The sequence below is a fragment of the Lemur catta genome, chromosome 3 (assembly GCF_020740605.2).
Source record: "Lemur catta isolate mLemCat1 chromosome 3, mLemCat1.pri, whole genome shotgun sequence".
In the NCBI taxonomy this organism is placed as follows: Eukaryota; Metazoa; Chordata; class Mammalia; order Primates; family Lemuridae; genus Lemur; species Lemur catta.
This window is the reverse complement of record NC_059130.1, coordinates 87,395,598-87,420,072: the sequence shown is the minus strand read 5'-3', so window position 1 is coordinate 87,420,072 and position 24,475 is coordinate 87,395,598. Positions and strand designations below refer to the sequence as shown.

Below are 24,475 nucleotides of genomic sequence, written 5' to 3'. Positions count from 1 at the left end.
TATAATCCCAGTACCTAGGAGTGAAATAGGTATGAGGTATAAACATGAAAGACTATGTACAAGAATATTTTCTACAATACAGGTTTAGTATCCTTATTCAAAATGCTTGGGCTCAGAAGTGTTTTGGAGTTCCTGTTTTTTCAGATTTTGAAATATATGCAATATACCTTCTGCTTGAGTATCCCACATCCGAAAATCCAAAATCTGAAATGCTCCAATAATAAGCATTTCCTTTGAATGCCATGCCAGCACCAAAGAAGTTTTAGATTTTGGAGTATTTCATATTTTGGATTTGGGACGCTCAACCTGTACAAGTTATAACACTGATATAATGACGATAACCTAAATGTCCACGAAAGGAAAAGAGTTAAATAAACTAGTATATCCAAGCTACGGAATACTGAACATTGACTTTTAAAAGAGAATAAAGTAGATCAAAAAATCATTAGCAGGCTCAAGGGTCCCTTCTGCTAGGCCCCAAATGACATTCAAGACTAAAGATTTTGATATCTATATGTAATTGAGGACTACTTATTATAACATATTGAGTTATTAAGGATTATGGAATATTTGTATTCATAAACTAAAATTAGCACATTTCCATTTACTGAGGGCTCTAATTCAGCGTTCTACTAAAAAGTCTGACTGCATGCAACATTACTACTGGGTTCCTACTGAACATATGCACATATACACAAAAATAGTTGGAATTCCCACAATTTTCAGGTAAAATGCTTTATCAGTATATCAATATATTTGTTTTTAATCTGACTCTGCTTTTCATTTATTGCTATTTCAATTAACATGTTTGTAAAATTATTGTTAGGTTTTCCTTTTTTAGTCATTTTGTTCTAACATGTTTTTTGTGTTGTTTCAAATTTTACTGTTATTTTAGTTCTCTCCATTCTAATTACTAACACCTGGAAAATCAAAAATATCTGAGAACCAGTGCTCCAAAGGAAAAAAGATCCAGACTTCTCTCTGCTTTTCTCAGCCCCTAAGAAAGAAGAGTCCTGAAAGTGTACTGAATTGAGTTTAAGGACATTCATTATACAACAGTAAACACACAGTTTTACTCTCTCTTGAGATTTCTTCTCTTAGAAGTCTCTTGCTCTGAAACTGAGACCTCCTATAGTCTTCCTAACCATCAGAAAAGCAAGCAAAAACCAGAGCGGGACCAGGAAGAATGTGTAATAGTATGCCACCCTGTTCAGGCAAAAGGAAACCTCTCAGTTCCATGCCATCTAATTCAGCTCACCAATGCTACACAAAAATTAGAGAATAATTTATAATAATAATAAAAATATTTTATTAAATAATAAAGTATTTCTCTGGTTTTGTCTTCTGTGTATATTTTCATCAAGATTTCTAGAGATGCAAGAGGGACAGTGAGCAGCATCTAAAATTCAACAATCCTGAGTCTTGAATCCACTCTCACTCACTCAGCAAATGCCTATTTTGCATAACCAGTACTCCAGACACTATGATATACACTAAAGATATAAAGCTAAACCTTATGAATGAACATGGATCCTGTCCTCAGGGAGCTCATAGTCTAGTGGGAAAGACTGAATTTAATAAATAGATTAAACAAATACAATCTAATAAAGAATATATTTCATTATGGACTATAAGTGCAATAAGAAAAAATATATGGAGCTATGACTATCTTTTTCCCTAATGTCAACTTGGAAGCAGGATAAAGTTCCTTGTACCATAAAAAAAAGTTCTATAAGAAAAAGATTCAGAATTCAAATAATTTAAACTTACAGCTTCTCTGCCAATGAGTGGATAAAAAGGGGTACCAAAAAGTTTCCTTCCATTGATAAATGCCTTCATGATGAAATTGGTCACTATTAAAGAAAGAAGAAAACAAAAAAGATGCAGACATTAGTGTGTCAGAGTTTTAAAAGGAGGGAATCTCTATATTTAATACTTACTTTTTCTAGAAACTCCAGCACCAAGGTTATGATTCAAGTCAAAAGGATCTGGAAAAGAAGTATATGATTTTTTAAATAAAGAATTTTGTTCATTGTAAAATATACTTAGTAATCATAACTGGAGTCTAATATGATACACACTGACTCAGACTATGTAAATGAGCAAGTTGTTCTTTTAAAATTATAGACTAAGGGATGAAAACTGATAACAATCAAGAGGAAGAAAGCCAGGCATAGTGGCATGCGCCTATATTGTAGTCCCACCTACTCAGGAGGCTGAGGCAGGAGGATTGCTTGAGCCTAGGAATTCAAGTCCAGAAGGGCAATATAGTAAGATCTCATCTCTAAATAATAAAAATTTTTAAAAATTTTTAAATAAAATTGAGAGGAAGAATGTTCCAAATCCTAATGTGTTCCAGTTTTCTCCTAAATGTCCTTGGCCAAATTTTAGTTTTGTTCCTGAATTAATATCAGCTTAAATGATTACCTTCAATTGCAATGCACTTGGATGTCCACTGCTTCTCAAAAGTTGTTAACAGCTTTTTCTGCCGAATGCTAATTACATACTCCTTGAAATCAAACTCTTCAGTATAGAACCGAAGCAGTCCCAACCAAAGCTCTCCTAATGATTCTGTGTTCTTTCCAAGAGAAGGTAAACGTTTTTTCTACAAACAAGTAAAAAAGAAAAGAGAAACAACTATACAGTACCATCCAAAATACAAACAGCAAATCCAAGTAAAATTATTAAATTATGCAAATTCTAAACAAGTTATCAGTGAGCATCCTGTAACATAAAGACTATTTAAAAATTACCAGTTCTTCTGTTTTATCAAAGAAAAAAGCATTCCATCCATCAACCATTCTCTGTGGAATCTGTTTTCCATCAAAGATCTGCACAAAGAAATATAATTGCATTATTAGATTTCAAGTTATCCAACCCAAAGGCCCAAATACTCTTATATCATTTTATAATTTACCTATAAAAGACATACTGAAATACTTCTTCCAAAAACAAGTCAGGACGGTATAATTTGATGCCAAGTAATTAATGAATAAAATGTATCTGAAAGACCAAAGCTGGAAAAGGATATCTTAAGAGCATCAGACTCCAAATGATATATTTGATGTTACCTACTTGGCCTATCAAAACACATCCAGTCCAAGATTAATGAAGCAAAACTAAAAAAAAAGAAAATGAAAATGGCAGTTTCATCAAAGGATCACAGATGTACAAATATACAATAGATAATACCTATTGATTGTGTACCCACAGGAAATCAACAGACCTGTTTTGATTTTAGTACATTTAATCATTTATCTATATCAGATAAGGCTAAAAAGCACTTGGACATTGATTTTTTAATGGAAAATTATGTAGCTTTCCCTGACATCTTAATAAAGATTATAAATCTTCATATTAATTATGAATAATACATAATTCACTGTCCTAGGGATGGAAGGGAAAAAGGAGGAAAAAAGAAATGCTATTTTACAAGAAAAAAAAAAGCATCCCAAAAGATGATTGTATAGGCACAACTAACCTTCACAAGTAATTTTGAGACTTTTATTCTAAAAGAGGTTTAAGAAAGAGATGCAATAAAGTAGAAAGGTACAATAGGTTCACAGTCAGAAGACCTCATTTCTGGCCTTAGTCCTGCATAATAGTGATTCTGGGCAAAACTATTACCCCTCTAAGTCTTCAGTTTTCCCAGTGAAAATGAGAGATTGCATAAATTAGTAAGTAGTTTACAAATGTTATTTTTAAGGTATAGAACCCCTTTCCTAAAATGGAATCTTCTTGGAAGCTCAATATGTAAAACAAATAAAAACAGAGGCACTCTAAGAGAAGAACACCTTTTCTTTATGCAGCTTCCCTCTCCCCAAACACACGCATGCACAAACACACACACACACACACACACACGCACACACATATCAATGGGTCCCAGGATATAGCTAAACCAGAGTACAATTTAAAACTACTAGATAAGGTAGGCGCCATGACCCTTTTCATTTTTGATGGGACAGTAATTTGCAAAATTAACTACATGTCTAACCCCTCCAATTTCATTCTCAGGTTTAAATTCCTTGTGGGTCAGGACTATAGGTTATATCTGGAACCCCAAACCCTACTAGATAAAAGCTTGCCACATAGAGAATACTTAACATATGCTTGTTGAATTAATATATTTACTCTATAAGTATGTTATATAAAGATCAAGTTTCCAGGGACTTAAGCTAATAAGTTGCTTTTTGTATTTACATATAACTTAAATATAGTTACCAAAAGTCATCTAGCATAAGTTCTGACAATTCATAAATCATAAAAGTGAAAGGCTGGCAATTACATATATTAATATCTAAAACAAAAGACATGGGATCCTGCCCTCAAGAAAGAAGGGAAAGTATTAAAGTGCTGAAATATAATATTTTACCCTTAAAGATTAAGATGCTATTATAGGTATTCCATGCTTTATAAAATGGATTTATTTATTTGCCAGATATTGAAATAATATAAGCTACCCCTTTAGACCTTGATTGTTTTTAAGAGAATATGTTCTTCTGAGTAACAACCATGATCCAACTCTTTAGACCTCGATTTTTTTTTTAGTAGAGACAGAGTCTTGCTCCATTGCCCAGGCTAGAGTGTAGTAATGCAATCATAGCTCACTACAGCCCTCAACTCCTGGGCTCAAGTGATCCTCCTGCCTAAGCATCCCAAGTAGCTAGGACTATAGGAGTGCGCCACCACGCAGGGCTAATTTTTTTATTTTTTGTAGAGACAGGGTCTTGCTCTGTTGCCCAGACTGGTCTCAAATTTGTGGCCTCAAGCATTCCTCCTGCCTAAGCCTCCCAGAGCACTGGGATTACAGGTGTGAGTCATCATGCCCGGGCTAGACCTTGATTCTTTTAGGAGAATTCTAACTTTTGAGTAACATCCATGATCCAACACTACTATGTTGTCTGGTAACACAGCAGATAGATCTGTGGGCCCTGGAAAATTAACTAGTCACTCATTTTGCCTGTTCTTTGGAACTCTCATGTTTCACTGTATCTAATTCTCCACTCTGTTTCAGGCCCTGGAAGCACTCACTAACACTATTCCCCCCACCCCCCTCTCTCTCTCTCTCTCTCTCACACACACACACACACACACACACACACACACACACACACACAATCTCTTTCTCTCTCTGCTCTTTCACTCAACACCAGTCATCCTACACTTAGCACTTAAACCTCCCTTTAAAACCTCACCAAACAAATCAATCATATTTATATAAGAAGTGACCCGCTTCTGTATTTATTTCCTTAATTTATTGTAATATTTTAAGATCTACTGCTACATTTAATTGTAATTTTTTTCATTGTAAAATATACATAACATAAAATTTGCCATCTTTAAGTGTACAGTTCAGTGGCATTGAATACATTCATATTATTGTGTTCCCATCACCACTATCCATGCAAAGAATTCTTTTCATCTTGTAAAACTAAAACACTTTCTAGTACCTATTAAACTATAATCTCCTATTCCTCCCTCCCCGCCTAGTACCTGGCAACCACCATTCTACTTTCTTTCCCTATGAATCTGACTTCTCTAGGTACCTCATCTAAATAGAATCAAAGAGTATTTGTCTTTTTGTGATTGGATTATTTCACATAGCATAATGTCCTCAAGGTTCATCCATTAAATTGCAATTTTTAAACTGATACAGGCTAAAAGACCAGAATTTCCTAAAATCAAATGTGAACAACACTCCAAAAGCTCTTTTGAAATTTATTTTTATATAAAAATTTGTTTTTACTTATGATGAGTTTGCTAGAGTGCAGTGAAAATCTTCTGCTTAGGAAAGCTCCTTTTGAACTGAAGAATTTTGTATTGTTGACCATCAAAAAATACTCTTAGCTAAGCCTTAATAAAGGCTTAGCCACCTAAAGCCACCTAAAGTTAGGCTCAATTATAAATAGAGCCAGCGATCACTAGCTTCATCAAACATATTCTTACTCTCAAAAGATGATCAGTCCAATGATCAATACTTAAATGATGCCAGAGCAATGAACAATGGGGTCCCACATGACAAACACCAAAAAAGACTAGAAACAAAAATCCATATATCATCCATCTATATGTATCACAAAGTCCTCCACAATCAAAGCTCATTATGTTGGAAAACAATCCATGAACTGTCTCATTTTATCAATTGTTAAGGATATGTCTGTTAAGCAGATAACAGGAGAGTTTTTAAAGGTGAATATGGCAATCTTACCTGTATTTTTCTAATAATAATATTAATAATGCTGCTAATAATTATAACAATAGTAAAAATAATAAAAGCAAGCACTGTTTATGAACATCTACTACATTCAAAGGCATTTAATGTCTCTATTCTGTATACCAACACTGAAATAATTTTACTATTACATTTTTAATGATAATGAAACTCAGATTCATGGAGGTTGGGCAGCTGTTGAAGGCCACAAGGTCAGAATTAGGATTCTGGCTAGTTTTCTCTGGCTCCAAATATCATACCCTGCTCTTTCCATTACATTGTGCTACCCCAGACTCCTAATCCATGAGTAATGAGAGAACACAGACAAACCACCATGAAAACGTAAGTTGTGATCCATTTTTTAATCATAATATTCTGGCAAAGTGGCAAATGATATTACTAGAAGAACCATGTGTAAAATCCCCAAATGTAAAGCCTAAACAACAATTAGACTAATACAGAGAGTGATGCCTTGGCAGGCCTAATTAATTCATAAGTTTTAAATATCCTACATGAACAACCTTGTTAAAAAACAAATCATCCCTGGTTTGCAAAAGCTGGCCAAAAAAAAAAAACCCCAAAAAACACATATATCACCCCTAGCCAGGCTAAATAAGAAAAAAAGAAAGAGTACATAAATTACTAACATCAGAAATGAAAGCGGGCACATCACTATAGATCTCACAGACATTAAAAGAATAATAAAGCAATACTATGAACTTCCAGGACATGGAAGTTCTATGCCCACAAATTTGATAACCTGGATGAAATAAACCAAAATTTCTTAAAAGACACACACTGCCAACACTCACACAAGAAGAAAAAGACAATCTGAATAGGCCTACATCTATTAAAGAAATTGAATCAATAATTAATAACTTAACAAAGGAGAAAGCACTAGACCTAGATAGGTCCACTGGTGAATTCTATCAAACATTTAAGAAGCGATTTATACCGATTCTCTACAATCTCTTTCAGAGGACAGAAGCAGAAAGAATATTTCCTAACTAATTCTATGAGGCCAGCATTACCCCAATACCAAAACCAGACAAAAACATTTCAAAGAAAGAAGACTACAGACCAGTATCTCTCATGAACAAAGATGAAAAAACTCTCAACAAAGTATTAGCAAATCAAATCTAACAATGTATAAAAAGAGTTACATACTATGACCAAGTGGGATTTATTCTAGGTATGCAAGGCAGGTTGAACATTCAAAAATCAATGAATGTAATTATAATAACATAAAATATATATTTGGATTTCAACCCCATTGAAGTCCATGCAACTCCTATAATCCTTAAAATCTCCAAAGAGATGTCTCCCTGTATATTAATGAGTTGACTGGTGGCTGGCAGCCCCTAGGTAGCTTCAGGATGTGTTCTGGTCACCAGAAAGAACCAGAGGCATGATTAGAGGGTTTGGACTTTCAGTCCCAACCCCCAGCCTCTGGGGAGGGGCAGGGGGATGAAGGTTAAGTTGATCATCAGTGGCCAACGGGCTTAGTCAATCATGCCTACAACATAATGAAGCCTCCATAAAAAACCCAAAAGGACTGGGTTTGAGGAGCTTCCCAACAGCTGAACACGTAGAGGAGGTTCCTGGCGTGTGGCGCACCCTGACAGGGCATGGAAGCTCTGTGCCCCATCCCCCATACTTCACCCTATGCATCCCTTCATCTGTAGCTATTGTAATACCCTTTATGATCATCTATATAGAAAACCTAAAAGAATCGACAAAAATACTCCAAGAGGAATAAGCAACTAAAGCAAATTTTCAGGACACCAGATATACAAAATGCAATCGCTTTTCTATAAACAAGCAATGAGTAAGTGGAACCTGAAATTAAAAACACAATGCCATTTACATTGCACCAAAAAATGAAATATCTAGGTATAAATCTAACAAAATACATGCAAGATCTACATGAGTAAAGCTACAAAACTCTGATGAGTCAAAGAAGAACTAAATAAGTGGGCAGACATTCTATTTCCATTGGTAGGAAGACTTAATATTGTCAAGATGTCAGTTCTTCCCAACTTTATCTACAGATTCAATGCAATCCCAATTAAAATTCCACAAGTTATTTTGTGGATATTTACAAACTGATTCTATAGTTTATATAAAGGCAAAAGACCCAGAATAGCCAACATGATACTGAAGGAAAACAAAGTTGGAAGGTTGAAACAATCCAACTTCAAGACTTACTATAAAGCTACAATAATCAAATATTAGTAAAAGAATAGATAAATAGATCAGTGGAAGAGAGAATCCAAAAACAGACCCACATAAATATAGTAGACTGATATTTGACAAAAGAGCAAAGATAATACAATGGAGCAGTAAGTTCTTTCAACAAATGATGTGGAAATAACTGGACATCCACATGCAAAAAAATGAATCTGGACACAGACCTTACACCCCTTCACAAAAATTAACTCAAAATGGATCACAGACCTAAATGTAAAATACAAAACTAGAAAACTCCTAGAAGACAACATAAGAGAATTCTCACAGTAGGGAGGGGCTGTAAAAAAATAAAAATAAAAACATAAGAGAAAACCTAGTTGACTTTGATTATAGAAATGATTTTTTAGATACAACACCAAAGACAAGATCTATAAAAGAAATAATTCACAAGTTGGACTTCACTAAAATTAAAATTTTCTGCTCTGCAAAAGACAATGTCAAGAGAATGAAAACAGCCACAGAGTGGGAGAACATATTTGCAAAAGACACATTTGATAAAGGACTATTATCCAAAATATACAAAGAGCTCTTAAAACTCACCAGCAGTAAAAAAAACAACCTGTTTAAAAAATGGGCCAAAGATCTTAACATACACCTCACTAAAGACGACAGAGAAATGGCAAATAAGCACCTGAAAAGATGCTCCACATCATGTCAACAGGAAGATGCAATTAAAACAATACAGGCCGGGCGTGGTGGCTCACGCCTGTAATCCTAGCACTCTGGGAGGCTGAGGCGGGAGGATCACTCGAGGTCAGGAGTTCGAGACCAGCCTGAGCAAGAGCAAGACCCCCATCTCTACTAAAAAATAGAAAGAAATTAACCAGACAACTAAAAATATATAGAAAAAATTAGCCGGGCGTGGTGGCACATGCCTGTAGTCCCAGGTACTTGGGAGGCTGAGGCAGGAGGATCGCTTGAGCCCAGGAGTTTGAGGTTGCTGTGAGCTAGGCTGACGCCACAGTACTCTAGCCCAGGCAACAGAGTGAGACTCAGTCTCAAAAAAAAAAAAAACAAAACACTACCACTATACACCTAATAGAATGGCCAAAATAAAAGACACTGCACTATCCAATGCTAGAGAGGACGTGGAATAACAGGAATTCTCACTCATTGTTGGCGGGAATGCAAAATGGTATAGCTACTTTGGAAGACAGTTTGGCAATTTCTCACAAAACTAACCATACTCTTACATACGATCCAGCAATCCAACTCCTTGGTATTTACCCAAAAGAGCTGAAAACTATGTCTATACAAAAACCTGCACACAGATGTTTATAGTTCCTCTATTCACAATTAACAAAACTTTGGAAGCAACCAAGATATCCTTCAATAGGTAAAAGGATAAATAAACTATGGCACATTGAAACAATGAAATATCATTGAACATTAAAAAGAAATGAACTATCAAGTCATGAAAAGACATGGAGGAACCTTAAATGCATATTACTGAGTGATATAAGTCAATCCAAACAGGCTTCATACTGTATGATTGCAACTATGCAACACTGTGGAAAAGGCAAAACTATGGAGACAGTGGTAGGCAGGGGTTGAGGGGGGAAGATGATAACTAGGCAGAACATAGAGGATTTCTAAAGAAGTAAAACATTATCTATATGGTACTATAATGATGGATACTTGTCCCATGTAAATAGGATATAAAACACCAATAGTAAATCCTAATGTAAACTATGGACTTTGGGTGATTATAATGTGTCAATGTAGGTTCATCAGTTTTTAACAAACATACCAATCCAGTGGGGTTAATAATAAGGGCAGGGTGGCTAAATATGTGTAGGTGCAGAGAGTATATGGGAAATCTCTGTACCGCCTCTCAATTTTGCTGTGAACTTAAAAATGATCTAAAAAAAGAAAGACTTTAAACACACACACACACACACACACACACACACACATATCACCAAACACAGATTCAGCAACTTAAAATTTTCTGTTAGGAAAGGATATTTAATTTTTTTATTTCCCTTACACTGTTTATGTAAAAGAGGGAAGGAAATGCTGCTAAAATCACATGTATTCATTAGAATTTTTTAAAACTTACTAAGGCCATCCAACACCTACCATATGGCTTGTTATTTTGTGATTTTCTTTTTTTTTTTCTGGTAGAAATGGGATTTTGCTCAGGCTGGTCTTAAACTCCTAGCCTCAAGCAATCCTCCTGCCTCGACCCCAAAGTGCTAGGATTACAGGTGTAAGCCACTGCACCCAGCCTCCTTTTTTTGTTTTTGTTTGTTTTTGTGATGGGGTCTCGCTCTGTCGCCCAGGCCACTAGAGTATAGTGAAGTCATCATAGCTCACTGCAACCTCAAACTCCTGAGCACAAGCGATCCTCTTGCCTCAGCCTCCCAAGTCGCTGAGACTACAGGCACATGCTACCACGCCTGGCTAATGTTTTATTTTTTGTAGAGACAGGTTCTCACTGTTGCCCAGGCTGTTCTTGAACTCCTGGGCCTCAAGAATTCCTCCCGCCTCAGCCTCCCAAAGTGCTAGGATTACAGGCGTGAGCTACCACACCTGGCCATGACTTTCTTCTTTGCCATGACTATAAAACTGTATGTGAAATCAGAATATATGATTTTCCAAACAATTCTGATGCTTGTCTCCTACCTCAAAATAGTTGACCTTCTAAGAAATTAAAACTGGATTCTCCCTAATGCCTATCAATCCACTTTGAACCAAGAATCAGCAGAAACAGATGGATGATTTAGAATCCTTTTCCCCCTATTTCAGAGAATATAAACTGGCTACAAAAAAGGACTCTATGAAGTACCTCAGAAGTCACAAAATTCTCCGTGACTATGAGTATGATCTGTTTCTTTTAATGCACATTCTTATGTTTAATGTAACGTAATTAACATGACTTTAGAAGAGATGAGGAATAATTTCCTTGGGCTTGTTCTCAACCACAATTGACAAGGTTGACCAAATTATGCATAAGAATAAATCAAACTTCTTTGCCAAGCAGGAAGACAGAAAATACACTAGAGAGAAGAAACTTATATACTTGCATCTTAAGAGACTATAAAATATATGGGTTCATGGTGGGCTACAAGAACTTCACAATCATCCGCAGCACTCTAAGACTATAAAATTCAAAAACGTTACCGAAGATATTCAATGATTCCATTCATCTAATATTCTTTTGGCAGTCTCTATTCCCCCATAATAAATTTTTCAGCAAGGCTCATTGTTTAATTATAGCATTAATGGAGGAGAAAATGTAGGACATTAATGATGGAAAAATCTTTCATGATGACATGAAGTGAGTAAAATCCACTGTATTTAGATCCAATGTTTTCACAAAAACTCCTTTATAGTATTACTAAACACCTACCTCTTGTAGAACTGGGATAACAGGTGGCTTTCTCTGCTGCAGAAAGTACAGCACCATAAGGATATATGCATATGAAGATAAACTTCCTCTGGAAGCATCTCCAATGTCACATCGCTAAAAAAACAATAATATTCAAGATAAAACTTCAGGGTCTTATTCCATGCAGAAATATTGATTACTCTGCCACATCAAGTTTTTTAACACATTGAACTGACAATTATCTAAAAGTTCAATAAACTCTTTTTTTTTTTTTTTTTTTTGAGACAGAGTCTTGCTCTGTTGCCTGGGCTAGAGTGCCGTGGCGTCAGCCTAGCTCACAGCAACCTCAAACTCCCGGGCTCAAGTGATCCTTCTGCCTTCTGCCTCAGCCTCCCAAGTAGCTGGGACTACAGGCATGTGCCACCATGCCCGGCTAATTTTTTTCTATATATATTTTTAGCTGTACAGATCATTTCTTTCCATTTTTAGTAGAGACAGGGTCTCGCTCTTGCTCAGGCTGGTCTCGAACTCCTGACCTCGAGCGATCCTCCCGCCTCAGCCTCCCAGAGTGCTAGGATTACAGGCGTGAGCCACCGCGCCCGGCCTCAATAAACTTTTATACAAGGTGTGGGGGAAAAGGCACTCTCATAAATTGTGGGTGAGAGCATAAATTAGTACAAACTCTATGAAGAATAGTTTGGCAATATCAAAATTACAAAAGCACACTTCCTTTAACCTAGTAATTCCATTCTAATAATATGCTCTGCAAACATGTCAAAAAATGTGTGAAATGACTAAATAAGAAGTTTTTTTTTATATTGCACCATTGTTGTAATAGCAAAAATCAGAAACAATTTTAGGTTCATCAATAAAGCACAAGTTAAAAAAACTGAGAACTATCCACACAATGTAATAGCATGCAGCCATTAAAAAAGAACAACAACAAATGCCCCGGAGTTCAAGGATAGCCTGGGCAACCTAGTGAGACTCTATCTTTTACAAAAAAAGAGAGTAACAAGGAAGTTCTTATACTAATATGAAATGATCTATCTCCAAGATCTATTGCTAAGTGAAAAAAGTACAGAACAATGTTTTCAGTGTATTTACATCTGTAATAAAAAGGAGGTAGGAAATCTATGTATTTGCTTATACTAGTAAAATATATTTATGGAAGGATACAGAGGAATTTTTAACACTAGTTGCCTCCAGTAAGAGGCACTGGTTGGCTAGGAGACAGCTGTAGAAGGGAGATTTTTCCATTTTCAACCACAGACCCCTTTAGATCTTTTGAATTCTGAAGACGTGAATATGTTGGATATTCAAGTAATTTTAAATTTTTTAAAAACCCACCTAAACAAATCTTCAGCGACTGCTCTCCTTGAGCAAGGATTTAGCTCATATCTGTATTAAAAGGCAAAAGGGACGATATCTCTGACACAAGCTACTTAGTTTCATTACCAAACTCCAAGTAGTTATAACAAAACTGTCATGGCTAGAGCTACCTTGTGAGGTAAATCTTAAAAAGTATCAAGTCTCATATGTATTTTTGTGCCTGCATGCTTTTCTCTTTTCTAAGATACTCTTTGTCCAGAAACACAGGAATATCTAAACAAGTATGCTTTCCTATTGGACAGAGTAAGCTTTATGAAGTGAAAATCTGATCTTCCCTCCTAAAATTCTTTCCCTCCCCTACTAAAATTCTTTTACTAACACATTCATAAAATTCACTATTTATTGAGCAGCTACTAAAAGCAGACACTACAATAAACTAAAGAAACAGAGGTCCCTGCCCTCATGTAGTTTACACATTTAACAGCAGAACAGGAAAATAGAATTCAACGTTATAACAAGTGTTATAATAGGAGATGCATAAGGTTTTATTGGTATTGTTTTGTTTTCTTGTCAGAAAAATTTATCACTAAACCCAAACATTTCCTAACCCAGAGATTCTTAACTAGGAGAGTAAGCCAACTTCCATGCCTGGGGATGAAAATCATTACTGCACTGAGAAATTTTACTACTGAAAAACTGACTAGGATAGTAAGTTGCACATGGGAATAGAGCATACATAGGAAAAAGACTAAGAATCGTCCTACCCTGTATCAATTTAACCCATCTAATACTATCTTTTTTTTAAAGCTCAGGTAAACAAAACTGAGACAATATTTTTCACAAGTCAGACATCAGTATGTTTCACTTTAATTATCATGAGTAATATAACAAAGCAGATCATTAACTTTTTCATAAATACCTTAGCAAACACTTTCATAGTATATCCCAAATACTGCACTCTAGGATCAATTGCTGCATAAGTAGCTAGCATTCTTGTGTTATGTTGAGCCTGAAAAATAATTACATCTTTGAAAGCATTTCAAACTTTTTAAAATGAAACTTAAAAATCAGATAAAAAGATATAAGCCAAATAAAAAATATATAAATGTAAAATATAAAATACCTATTAACAAGTCAAAAACTAACCTTCAATATGAAGGAAATATCAAGATGACTGATAAAATACTTCTTCCTTATACTGTTCACATTTGAAAGTTTTAAACATAATGCCATAGTCAGTAATTTGTAAATTTTTGAAATGAAAAGTGCAAATATACCTGGCCTATAAAAAAGAAACTTACCAATGTATTATATAAACTGATATCGCCTTCTAACCCACTTCGTCTGTGTTCAAATTTTACAATAGGCACTTTGGCAGTAGTTATAGGCAAAATGTTTCTTAAACCTATTAAAAAAAATAAAAGACTTCAGGAAGTTAAATAATTTTCATGATATTAAAAAATATGTTCTTTTGGTTTAAAGCTAATATTTAAGATTCATACCTGGATGTCTCTTAAGAATTTTTGCCAAATTTTCAATTATTTCCTTACAATTTAATTTCTAAAAAACAAAACAAATGAATAATAAATTAAAGTTTGTCTGACTCAACTTGATATGTGCAAATTCTACTTCAATCTAGGCGTTCAATACTAGCATTTAAAATTTCTAGCCATAAAGCTCTACATAACCTTGCTACTTAAAGTATGTGGTTCATAGACCACAGTATCAAGCATAATCTGAAACTTGATAGAAATGCAGAATCTCAGGCCCCTCCCCAGTCTACTGAATCCAAATATGCATTTAACAAGATCCCAAGGGAATTCACATGCAAATTAAAGTTTGAGAAGCACAAAGACAGGAGAATAATATGGTTTTCAGTAAGTGAATAAACAACTAGAGATGGGTTTGGTGAAGACAAAGCAGTATAGTGATTAAGAACACAGGCTCTGTCTGAATTTAGACAAACCTGGATTCAAATCTTGAATCAATATTCAAGTCAATACTTTATTGACTAGCTGTGTGACTTCCCAGACCCTTAACCCTTCTGAATATCACACTGTATTTTATAAAATCAAGATAATCATAAACTCCTGCTCTATAGAGTTGTTGGGAGGATTACATGAGACATGTATATAAAGCATTCAGCAGCATGTCTGGCCCAAAATAAGCACTTTAAATCTGTGAGCTATTTATTATTATTATGTTGATGAAGAAAAGAAAGATACTCCTATTACCAGCACTTATTTCTCCAAGGAAATTCTTACCTCTGCAAATTTAAATGTCTCACTTCTTTAAAAACCAGAGACAGGAGAGTTGGTATGATAATGATAATACAAGGAACAGGGAGGATAATGGTATCATAAATTAACTGGATTAAGCTGGAGGGTATAAACATAATCCCAATGGTGATTAGTAAATCACTTTTACATATCCCTGACATGCTCCTTTTAGCTACAAGAGAGCAGTAGCCATAGCAGCTTAACTTAGGGATTTCAAGGAAATCATTAGTTACTAATTCATGTACAGTAAAATGAACAAAAGAGGTAATTTTTCTTTTTATTATACAAGGATATAATTATGCTAAATTTTTAAAGTTTCAATTATGGCTCATCAGAAAAAAAATAATTTATTCTTTTTTATTGTTTCAAGTTTCCCATGTGAATGGCACAGATTACATAATATGTAATATAAAAACCCTTAGAGATTAGAAGTCTGATCATTAAATTTTACATAGACATTACCTAAAATTCTAACCTTCTCCCTGGGTAAAAATCATTTCCTACTCCCTCAATTCTTGCTCTTCAAAATGGACAAGGGCAGCCTCTTTCCAAGTAATAGCATTAACTAGAAGTTAGTTAAGGAGAAATAAAATATTTGCAACTTTTCAGTTTTTTTATAGAACAGGAAGATAGTAACACCAGAAGCAACTTCTTAGGGCCAGAAATAAAGATCCACCTGGCATCACTGCCATCTTTACTCCAGGTCTAACAATTTCAACATCTTTTGAAAGAACTATTTCAGCAAAGCATACTATTCTGCTGAATTGTTTTATAAAGTAACAGAGGCTATACTGACACCACTACAGATGCCAGAAGCTTGGCCTCACCCCAATCTTGCAAGCAGTCCCTGATTTTGAAACATAAATATAAATAGCTGTGCTGGTAAAGGACTAGCATCTACAAGAATCCCCTCCTTTTCTAGTTGCTGCGAGGAAGGTCTCGGACACTTCTTCCCTGTCCAATCAGTCCCTTTCTTCACTGGAGCTTGGGCAATCTCATGCCCACTATTAAGGCCTGGTACAGAGAGAAGGAAAGCATAAGTACCCATTCTCACTGCTGAAATTGCACTGGGGGAAGGTCTGCTCCTGGCATCTCACGGTGGAACTCAGAAAGCTTTCAATCTCAGAAAGTAGCGGTTAGGTTCTACAATACTATTAGTACTATATTCAGCTACATTATGGGTTAAAAAATTACAGAGAGGCAGTGAGATACAATGGAAAGAGCATAACTCTGGAGTCAGACAGACCTGGGTACGAATCCCGGCTCCAACAATTACTAGCTGTGTGAGCTTGGGCAAGTCAGTTTATCTCTCAAAGCCTCAGTTTCCTCATCTGTAAAATGGGGGAAATAATACCTACCTCGAAGGTGGTTGTAAGAATGAAATGAGATAATGTATGTAAAAGTGTATACTGGGAACTCAATAAATGTTAGTTCCCCTCCCACCCAAAATGAGTTTCTAAAAGCTGTCCTAGAATATCATTTATAACATTACTTCTATGGGAAAAATTGTGTGTAAGTGGCCGGAAATTACAATTCACTGTTAGAACACAACGCATTTATAAATTAGATGACCATCTGTATTTACTATCTATTGTGATACAAAGACATCACCTAATAGAAGAGATATAGGAAGACAGAGTAAGTGAGATCAGTGTTTACCACAAAACTGAAGCACCAGCTTCTCATTGGTTCTAACGAAAAAATTCCGACTTTATGGTATATTAACTGTTTCCCAAAATTCATTACAGAGCACTTACAATTCTCAATGACATGGCTTTTACATTATAAAATTACTGAAAGAGTAAATTTATTTATTTTATGATTTGAATGTCTTCTAAATTGATAATGCTAATGTTTTTATATTTCAAACACTATTATTAATATATTTATACAAAGAATGATATTTTTATCAATATTGCATACAAAAATAAAAACAAATTCCTCATTGGGAGAAAATAAAACTTCCACATCCCTTTCCAAGCACTAACTCTTACCTCTGCATTTTCGTGGCCTTCCAGGGTCATACAAATATCCAGATCACTATCACGAAATCCAAATCCATTCTTAGAAGAGCCAAATAAGCACAATCTTGCCTTCTCTAAGCAAAGGAAAACAAAAGTCAGAATTCTTAAAATGGTAATTTCTTCCCCGCTAGGGAAGAAAAGTCTTCTATTATCTACCACAAGGTGATCTTGTCCACTTCTATGGTTTGAATTACCTGCCACTGGAAGATACCCTGAGAAATTCTAAAACACTTATCTTAAGCCCAGATCTTTTGCCCAAGTTCCCACACCAATATATTCAACTGCTTTTTCCACTTTCCCATAAACATCATAAGTTCAATTATGTCTAAACTATCAACTTTACCTCAAACCTATTATTTTTCCTATAATCCCTATTCTCAGCAGATTGCATCATCATCCACTCAGTTGCCTATTATTTTTCCTATTATAATACCTATAATCCCTATTCTCAGCAAATTGTATCATCATCCATTCAGTTGCCCAAATCAGAAATATAGGTGCAATTCTTAACACTTCTCTCTCAACCTCTACATCCAAACAGTCACTAAAACCTTTAGTTTCTTTTGACTTATCTCATAAATCCATCTACTTTTATTCATTCTCAACATCACTACCAATAGTTAAGATCAATATTGGGGACTGATCTCTTAAAAATAAATTAGTTCTCTCAGGGCATAATTTAAGTAGGCTTATAAACAGCACCGTAGCATACAGAATTACTTCTCTTCCAAAATAGAGTGATTAATCCACTTGATATAAATTATGCCAGGGTTATCCCTTCACACTCAAGTGTCATTCAATAACAGCTACCACTTCAAAAAAGCTATGGTTTTAAAAGGTTTGGATTTTTCTTCGTATTCTTTTTTTTACTTTTAAAAAAATTTTTTTGGAGATACGGTCTTACTATCTTGTCCAGGCTGAAGTGCAGTGGCTAGTCACAAGTGCTATAATAGCTCACAACAGCCTCAAACTTCTGGCCTCAAGCAATCCTCTCATGTCAGCCTCTCAAGTAGCTGGGACTACAGGCATGTACCACAGTGCCTGGCCTATTAACACTTACATAAATTACACATTTAGATAACAAATTCTATATTTTCAAAACTTAATCCTCTCATCCAGTTCTGATGTCCTAGTTGAAATTTCAATGAAAACTGAGAGACATAAAAGAAGCTACACTCAACAACAACTAAAAATGAGCACACGCCTGTGATCCTAACATTCTGGGAGGCCGAGGCGGGTGGATCCTTTGAGCTCAGGAGTTCGAGACCAGCATGAGCAAGAGCAAGAATTCGTCTCTACTAAAAAATAGAAAATTACCTGGACAACTAAAAATATACAGAAAAAATTAGCTGGGCATGGTGGTGCATGCCTGTAGTCCCAGCTACTTGGAAGGCTGAGGAAGAAGGATTGCCTGAGCCCAGGAGTTTGAGGTTGCTATGAGCTAGGCTGATGCCACGGCACTCTAGCCAGGGTGACAGAGTGGGACTCTGCCTCAAAAAAAAAAAAAAAGAGCACAAGTTTAAATATAATGGAGACTTAAATTTGGTCAATACTTTATATACTAACAAATATAATAAAAAATGGAATCACATAAGAGATCATTTTTTTAAAAGTACAAATACATTCTGATTATAAATCAACTGTTTATCCTTACTTATTAAATATTTGGCTATAAAACTCTTGATCTTCACTCCCATGTGAAAAGCCTGCTCCTCCTACTATCTTTGCCATCTCAGTTGAACAGCATTACCCAACCATTAAAGCAAAAACTTCGAAACCATCCTTGATTTCTTTCTTTCTCTCACATGTAATGCATCAGCAAATTCTGTTGGCTCTACCTTCAAAATATATCCCAAATCTGACTACTTCTCATCTACTCCTCCAAATCACTATTTTGTCTCTCATCTGGACTTATACAACAGCCTCCTAAATGTTCTGCTTGCTTCTACTCTTATGCCCCTACAATCTGTTCTCTCAAATCATGTCATTTAATGGTTAAAAACCCTCCAAAATCTTCTCATTTGGCACTCAAAATAAAACTCAAAGTCCTTCTACCTAAGGATTCAACCTCTCTGACCTCATCTTTCTATTACAATATACCTCTAATACTCCACACTCCAGCTACACTGACCTCCTGGCTGGTCTTCAAACATGCCAGACATAATCTAGTCTTGTTCTCTCTATAATGGTCTCTCCTTGGATACTCACATAACTTCTTCATATTATTCAGGATTCTGCTTAAATGCCACCTTATCAGAGAAAGCTATTGTAATACCCCATCACTTCAATATTTTTAGCTCCTGCACCTTAACAGCATTTACTATTTGATGATATAGTATTATATACTTGTTAGTCAACTACCTGTCTCCCTCTCTGAAATATAAGCTTCATGAAGGCACCTCTTTTATTAGCACAGTATCCCCAGTAACTAAAATAGTACCTAACACATAACATTCAATAAGCATTTTTTAAATAAACTCAAGACCACGTGACTATAGTAACAAAAGCAATCAATTTTTAACCTATGACATACCATCATATTCTTTTTGAATAAACTTTTCCAAGCCAATTAAAATTTGCTCCCTGTTGTGTTGTTCAGAGAAAGGTGGTGATAACTCATCTAGGTTTAAAAAAAAAAGAAGAAGAGAAAAGGAAAAAGAAAAGTAAGGAAAATAGAATTGGAAAATATCTTCAAGTTTTTACCCTAAAATTTTACAGTTTTTTTAAATTTTTTAAAAAATTTTACAATTTCTTCATTATTTGTTGACTTCTCTGACTTTAAAACCATAAATGTTACTGGGGAAGGGGCAGAGGGACAGCAGAAAAATAATTTTTAAAGATCTATGTACATTTCACAAGATCATTTTCCGTATGAGATATCTACAAATGTATTCACTTCTTCAAACCGTTTTCTTCATACATTCCACTCTCTCCCATATCCATGCTTATTTTCCCCTCTGTTAAGACTATATTCATATTATACATTAGGGACCGGGCCCATTCAAATCTAACAGTTCCCTCAACTGCCTGGTCAAGATTCGTATCTTCCATACAAACTGCTTTGCCTAAGCACAGCCTTAAATGCTCTCTTCTTAATTCCATTTCTTCAGTTCTCCAAACTGCATGCCACAGTCCAGCACCTGCTTTTATATTGTTCTTTCAGTTTTTTAGTTATTTTATTTAAATTCATCTTATTTTTGCAAATAAGACCATACATTCCTTACGAACAAAGTATTTTTCCTATCTCCTCTTCCAGACTCATCCCCAAAGTTAATACAGTAATAGGAACAAAGCAGTAATTTATTAAGAATTTGCTATAATGAATTAAACTAATAATGAGCTTTTTAAAAATAAATGTAATTATCAGTGGTTACAGAGGAGGGGGAGTTGAATTAATGAAATACAGGAAATTTGTTTTCAGGGCAGTGAAACTATTCTGTACGATGCTCACAGTGAATATACGACACAATGCACTTGTCAAAACCCACAGAATTCTGCAGGGCAAAGAATGTGCTTTAATACACGCAAATTTTAAAAACCTATCCAGGAGGCCAGGGGATCTCAGGATGTAATGCACTCTGTGATAGAAGAATCTAACTATATTAAAAACATATGAAATAACTTCACTCAACGGAGTGGGGGAAAAGGTGCGCCAACCTTAAGTAAATTTGAAAATGAGTAGAATCTATAAGACTAAGGGCAACAGGAACTACATATAAGCACTGTACTTTAGTTGATAAAGTTGTTTCCCACAGGGATATGGGTTACACTTCTGATGCTGCTATACATATGTACTGAAATGGAACAATAAATGGGTGGTAGATGGTAGGAACCAGGACTCTCACTGTTGGAGTGGGAGTTTAAAGATAAGCAAGGAGAAGAGGCTAGAATGAGCCATACATATTATAATGGATTAGAGATTCAATATAAAGTCATGTTTAGCTTAACATAGGTAAGACGGTCACATAGAAATACTCAGAAGTGTAATATATGGGTTAGTATATATATTTTCTTGCTCTAAGAGGGCCCCAAAGCAATGACACCCCAGTAATATCAAGCACACCTAGTGTTCAGATCTTAAATTCCAATACCATTCTCCAACAGAAGGAACCAGGGCTCCTTGGAGAAGTGTCTGATTCTAGGACTAGGGCAGAAAATATACATGATGGACCTCGAGCATATCATAGTGCCAGAAAGTGAGGAAATGCTAAAAAATAAACAAACAAAAAATCCCAAACACACTGGTGGGTACACGTAAAACAGGCCTAAAAGCCAAATGAAAGAGTTTCCAGTGGCCAAAGCTGGAAATAATATGAGCAAGAAAATAAAGTAGTATTCAATTATAACCCAAAGTATAAAATACCCTTGAGTCCACACTGAGATAATTGACTGAATAAATAAAAACAAATGCAGTGTATTGTATGTTAATAAAGTTGCTAAAAAAATAATGTGCTGTGATCCAACCATTCCACTCCTAAGTATTTACCCAAAAGAAATGAAAGCCTATGTCTATATCCAGACCCATACATGAATGTACACAACAGATTTATTTGTAACACCAAAATTTTGAAATGAGCCAAATACTCAGCAACAGGTGAATGGATAAACAAATTATGGTATATTCACATAATGGAACACTGCTCAGCAACAAAAAGGAATTAACCATTGATATATACAACAACATGGATGAATCTCAAAATAATTATGTTGAGTGAAAGAAGCCAGATCAAAAAGAGTACATTCTATGTAATTCCATTTATACAAAACTCTAGAAAATGCAAATTTAATCTATAGTGACAAAAGCAGATAAGTGGTTGCCTGGTAGGAGGTGGGGATGGGGAAGGATAGAAGGGAGGGATTACAGTAGAGCACTAAATGGTATGACGTCAGAAATTTTATCTTACCTGGACACAGCAAGTAATTCATAAACATTTGCTGAATAAAGGTATATCCCAGGTACTTCACAAATGTTTGCTGAATAAAGGCATGCAAGACTTTCCCCAAAATACCTTTATAGGCTTATATCTCTCTATTGCCTTTCTTATACCCTACCAAATTAAAGGTAATTATTCCCTCAAACAAATTACACACTCTATGCTTTTATGCATAACGTGAAAATGCAGTTCAAAGTCCATCTCAAATACCACATCATTAATCCTGATTGCTCTAATCCATCCCAGTTAAAATTAATTGTTTAGTCTGCATTTTATTTATCACTACTAAAGCATGTAACACATTCTGCTTCCAATTATGGCAATTTACATAGTCTCGTACATCCATCTAGAACATTGTTGTCCAAGAGCACTACAATGACAGAAATGTTATCTAGACTGTCCAATGCAATAGTCACTATCCACATGCAGCTACTGAGTATTTGAGATGTGTCTAATATAACTGAGGAACTTAATTTTTAATTTTTTTAAATTTTAATTGATTTAAATTTAATAGCTGTCATATTAGCTCAGATCTATAGTCTAAGCTCCTTAAAAGCATTTATGACAGACCCCTGTACACAGTAGTCATTTAGTAAATACCTGTGCTTAGGTCTCTAAACTATTCAAAAACCTCTACCAAAACAAAATGTAAGCAACCTGCTTTTAAATTAGAAAACAAATAAATAAATATTCAATATCAAAGAAAGACTCAAGTCCCAGTAGTTGTACTAATAAAAGACTTACCAAAACATCTTTTACATACTAAATCAAGTATTTCTCGAAATCTGTTTGTCATTGGTGGTAGAGGTTTTAGATCAATTTTCCTGAAATCCTCTGGGCAATCATTTTTTGAATGGCCATCCTTTTTGCAGATGCTGCATACGATAGTTGGCGGCTATACAAAGGTAAAAAAAAAATCTAATAATCTAATAAACTTTTGAGGGACTTCATTACTTAGAACATGAATCCAAAATGAATCTTTTATGTACATAACTCAGTTCTGATAACCTGTGTTTTCAGAAGGTAAAAAACACAAAAGCAAAAAAAAGTTAATGAAGTGCAGTGTTAGATATAAAAAAACTTTTTTGAGTCAACCATTTTTTCTTTCCTGATAAAATGATATCAAGGATTAAACTTACCTGAAGATGTAAAATACAGAAAATACCAGGAGATACAAATGGTATGGGCTAATTCAAACAGCCTGATCAGCTCTCAAAAGGAAATATATGCATTATATTTTTATTTTACTGAGATCTAGCAAAGTAGGCTATAAAGAAATTTTAAATTACACCTTTCATTTCACTCCAAAAATTTTCTATCTTCAGAATCAATCAATCACAGAATCCTCACTTAGCTAGCTAGTTCAATTTATTATATTAGCACTCAAGAAACCAAACTATGAATTGAACTCAAAATAAATTAGCTTCATACAAAGAACAACTCATATTTAATAGCAACAAAATTAACTATAAACCATATACTACCATTTTAAGTGTATTATAGTGGACCACCAGACAGGTGGTTAAAACAGTAAAAACTCATACCAACTAGTTGAAAAAAATACATATGGTTAAAGAAGGCCACTATTCTTTTCCTTACTGTAATATGCCTAGATCCTAGAGTTAGTGTCTTCCTCCAGTTTTAGCCCGGACATTCACACAGCCATGAACTCTGATGCAAATTATACACAGAAACCTGTTTGTGGTAATGCTACACTGCACAGTATCAGCTTTCCAAGCTTTAAAAAAAAAAAAAAAGACATATTTAGGCAGGAAAGTCTAAAAAAAGTTAGATAACTAATAAAAATAAAAATTGGAGAAATAGTGCTTACTTTAAATTTTCAGGAAAAAAGTATAAAGTATAAGAAATATAAACTGCAGTTATATAATTAAGAAGTTTTTCTAAAAATCTGCCACTTATTTTATCTTTTCGATAGTCCACAGGCCCTAAATACTACAACCTACATAAACTGCAACCAATGTGTATTTATATAGAATGAAGAAATACTGCTTACTGGGATGGGAAAATGGGGAGGTGTTAGTCAAAGGGTACAAAGTTTCATTAACACAAAATAAATAAGTTCTGGAGGTCCACTGTACAATGCAGGG

General features: G+C 34.9%; 1 protein-coding gene across 6 annotated transcripts in view; it reads right to left on the bottom strand.

Moving 5' to 3' along the window:
• Window positions 1-24,475, bottom strand: part of TUT4 (terminal uridylyl transferase 4) — a 106,135-nt gene that overhangs the window by 16,056 nt on the left and 65,604 nt on the right. For all 6 annotated transcript variants that reach the window (XM_045548014.1, XM_045548010.1, XM_045548015.1 and 3 more), the window contains exons 14-24: window positions 23,112-23,262; window positions 19,967-20,053; window positions 17,404-17,507; window positions 14,633-14,690; window positions 14,432-14,535; window positions 14,050-14,139; window positions 11,820-11,933; window positions 2,754-2,831; window positions 2,428-2,605; window positions 1,941-1,988; window positions 1,771-1,853 (exon numbers count right to left, since the gene is read on the bottom strand). In XM_045548014.1, the coding sequence (XP_045403970.1) occupies window positions 1,771-1,853; window positions 1,941-1,988; window positions 2,428-2,605; window positions 2,754-2,831; window positions 11,820-11,933; window positions 14,050-14,139; window positions 14,432-14,535; window positions 14,633-14,690; window positions 17,404-17,507; window positions 19,967-20,053; window positions 23,112-23,262 (1,095 nt within the window). The remainder of the gene's footprint in view (window positions 1-1,770; window positions 1,854-1,940; window positions 1,989-2,427; window positions 2,606-2,753; window positions 2,832-11,819; window positions 11,934-14,049; window positions 14,140-14,431; window positions 14,536-14,632; window positions 14,691-17,403; window positions 17,508-19,966; window positions 20,054-23,111; window positions 23,263-24,475) is intronic.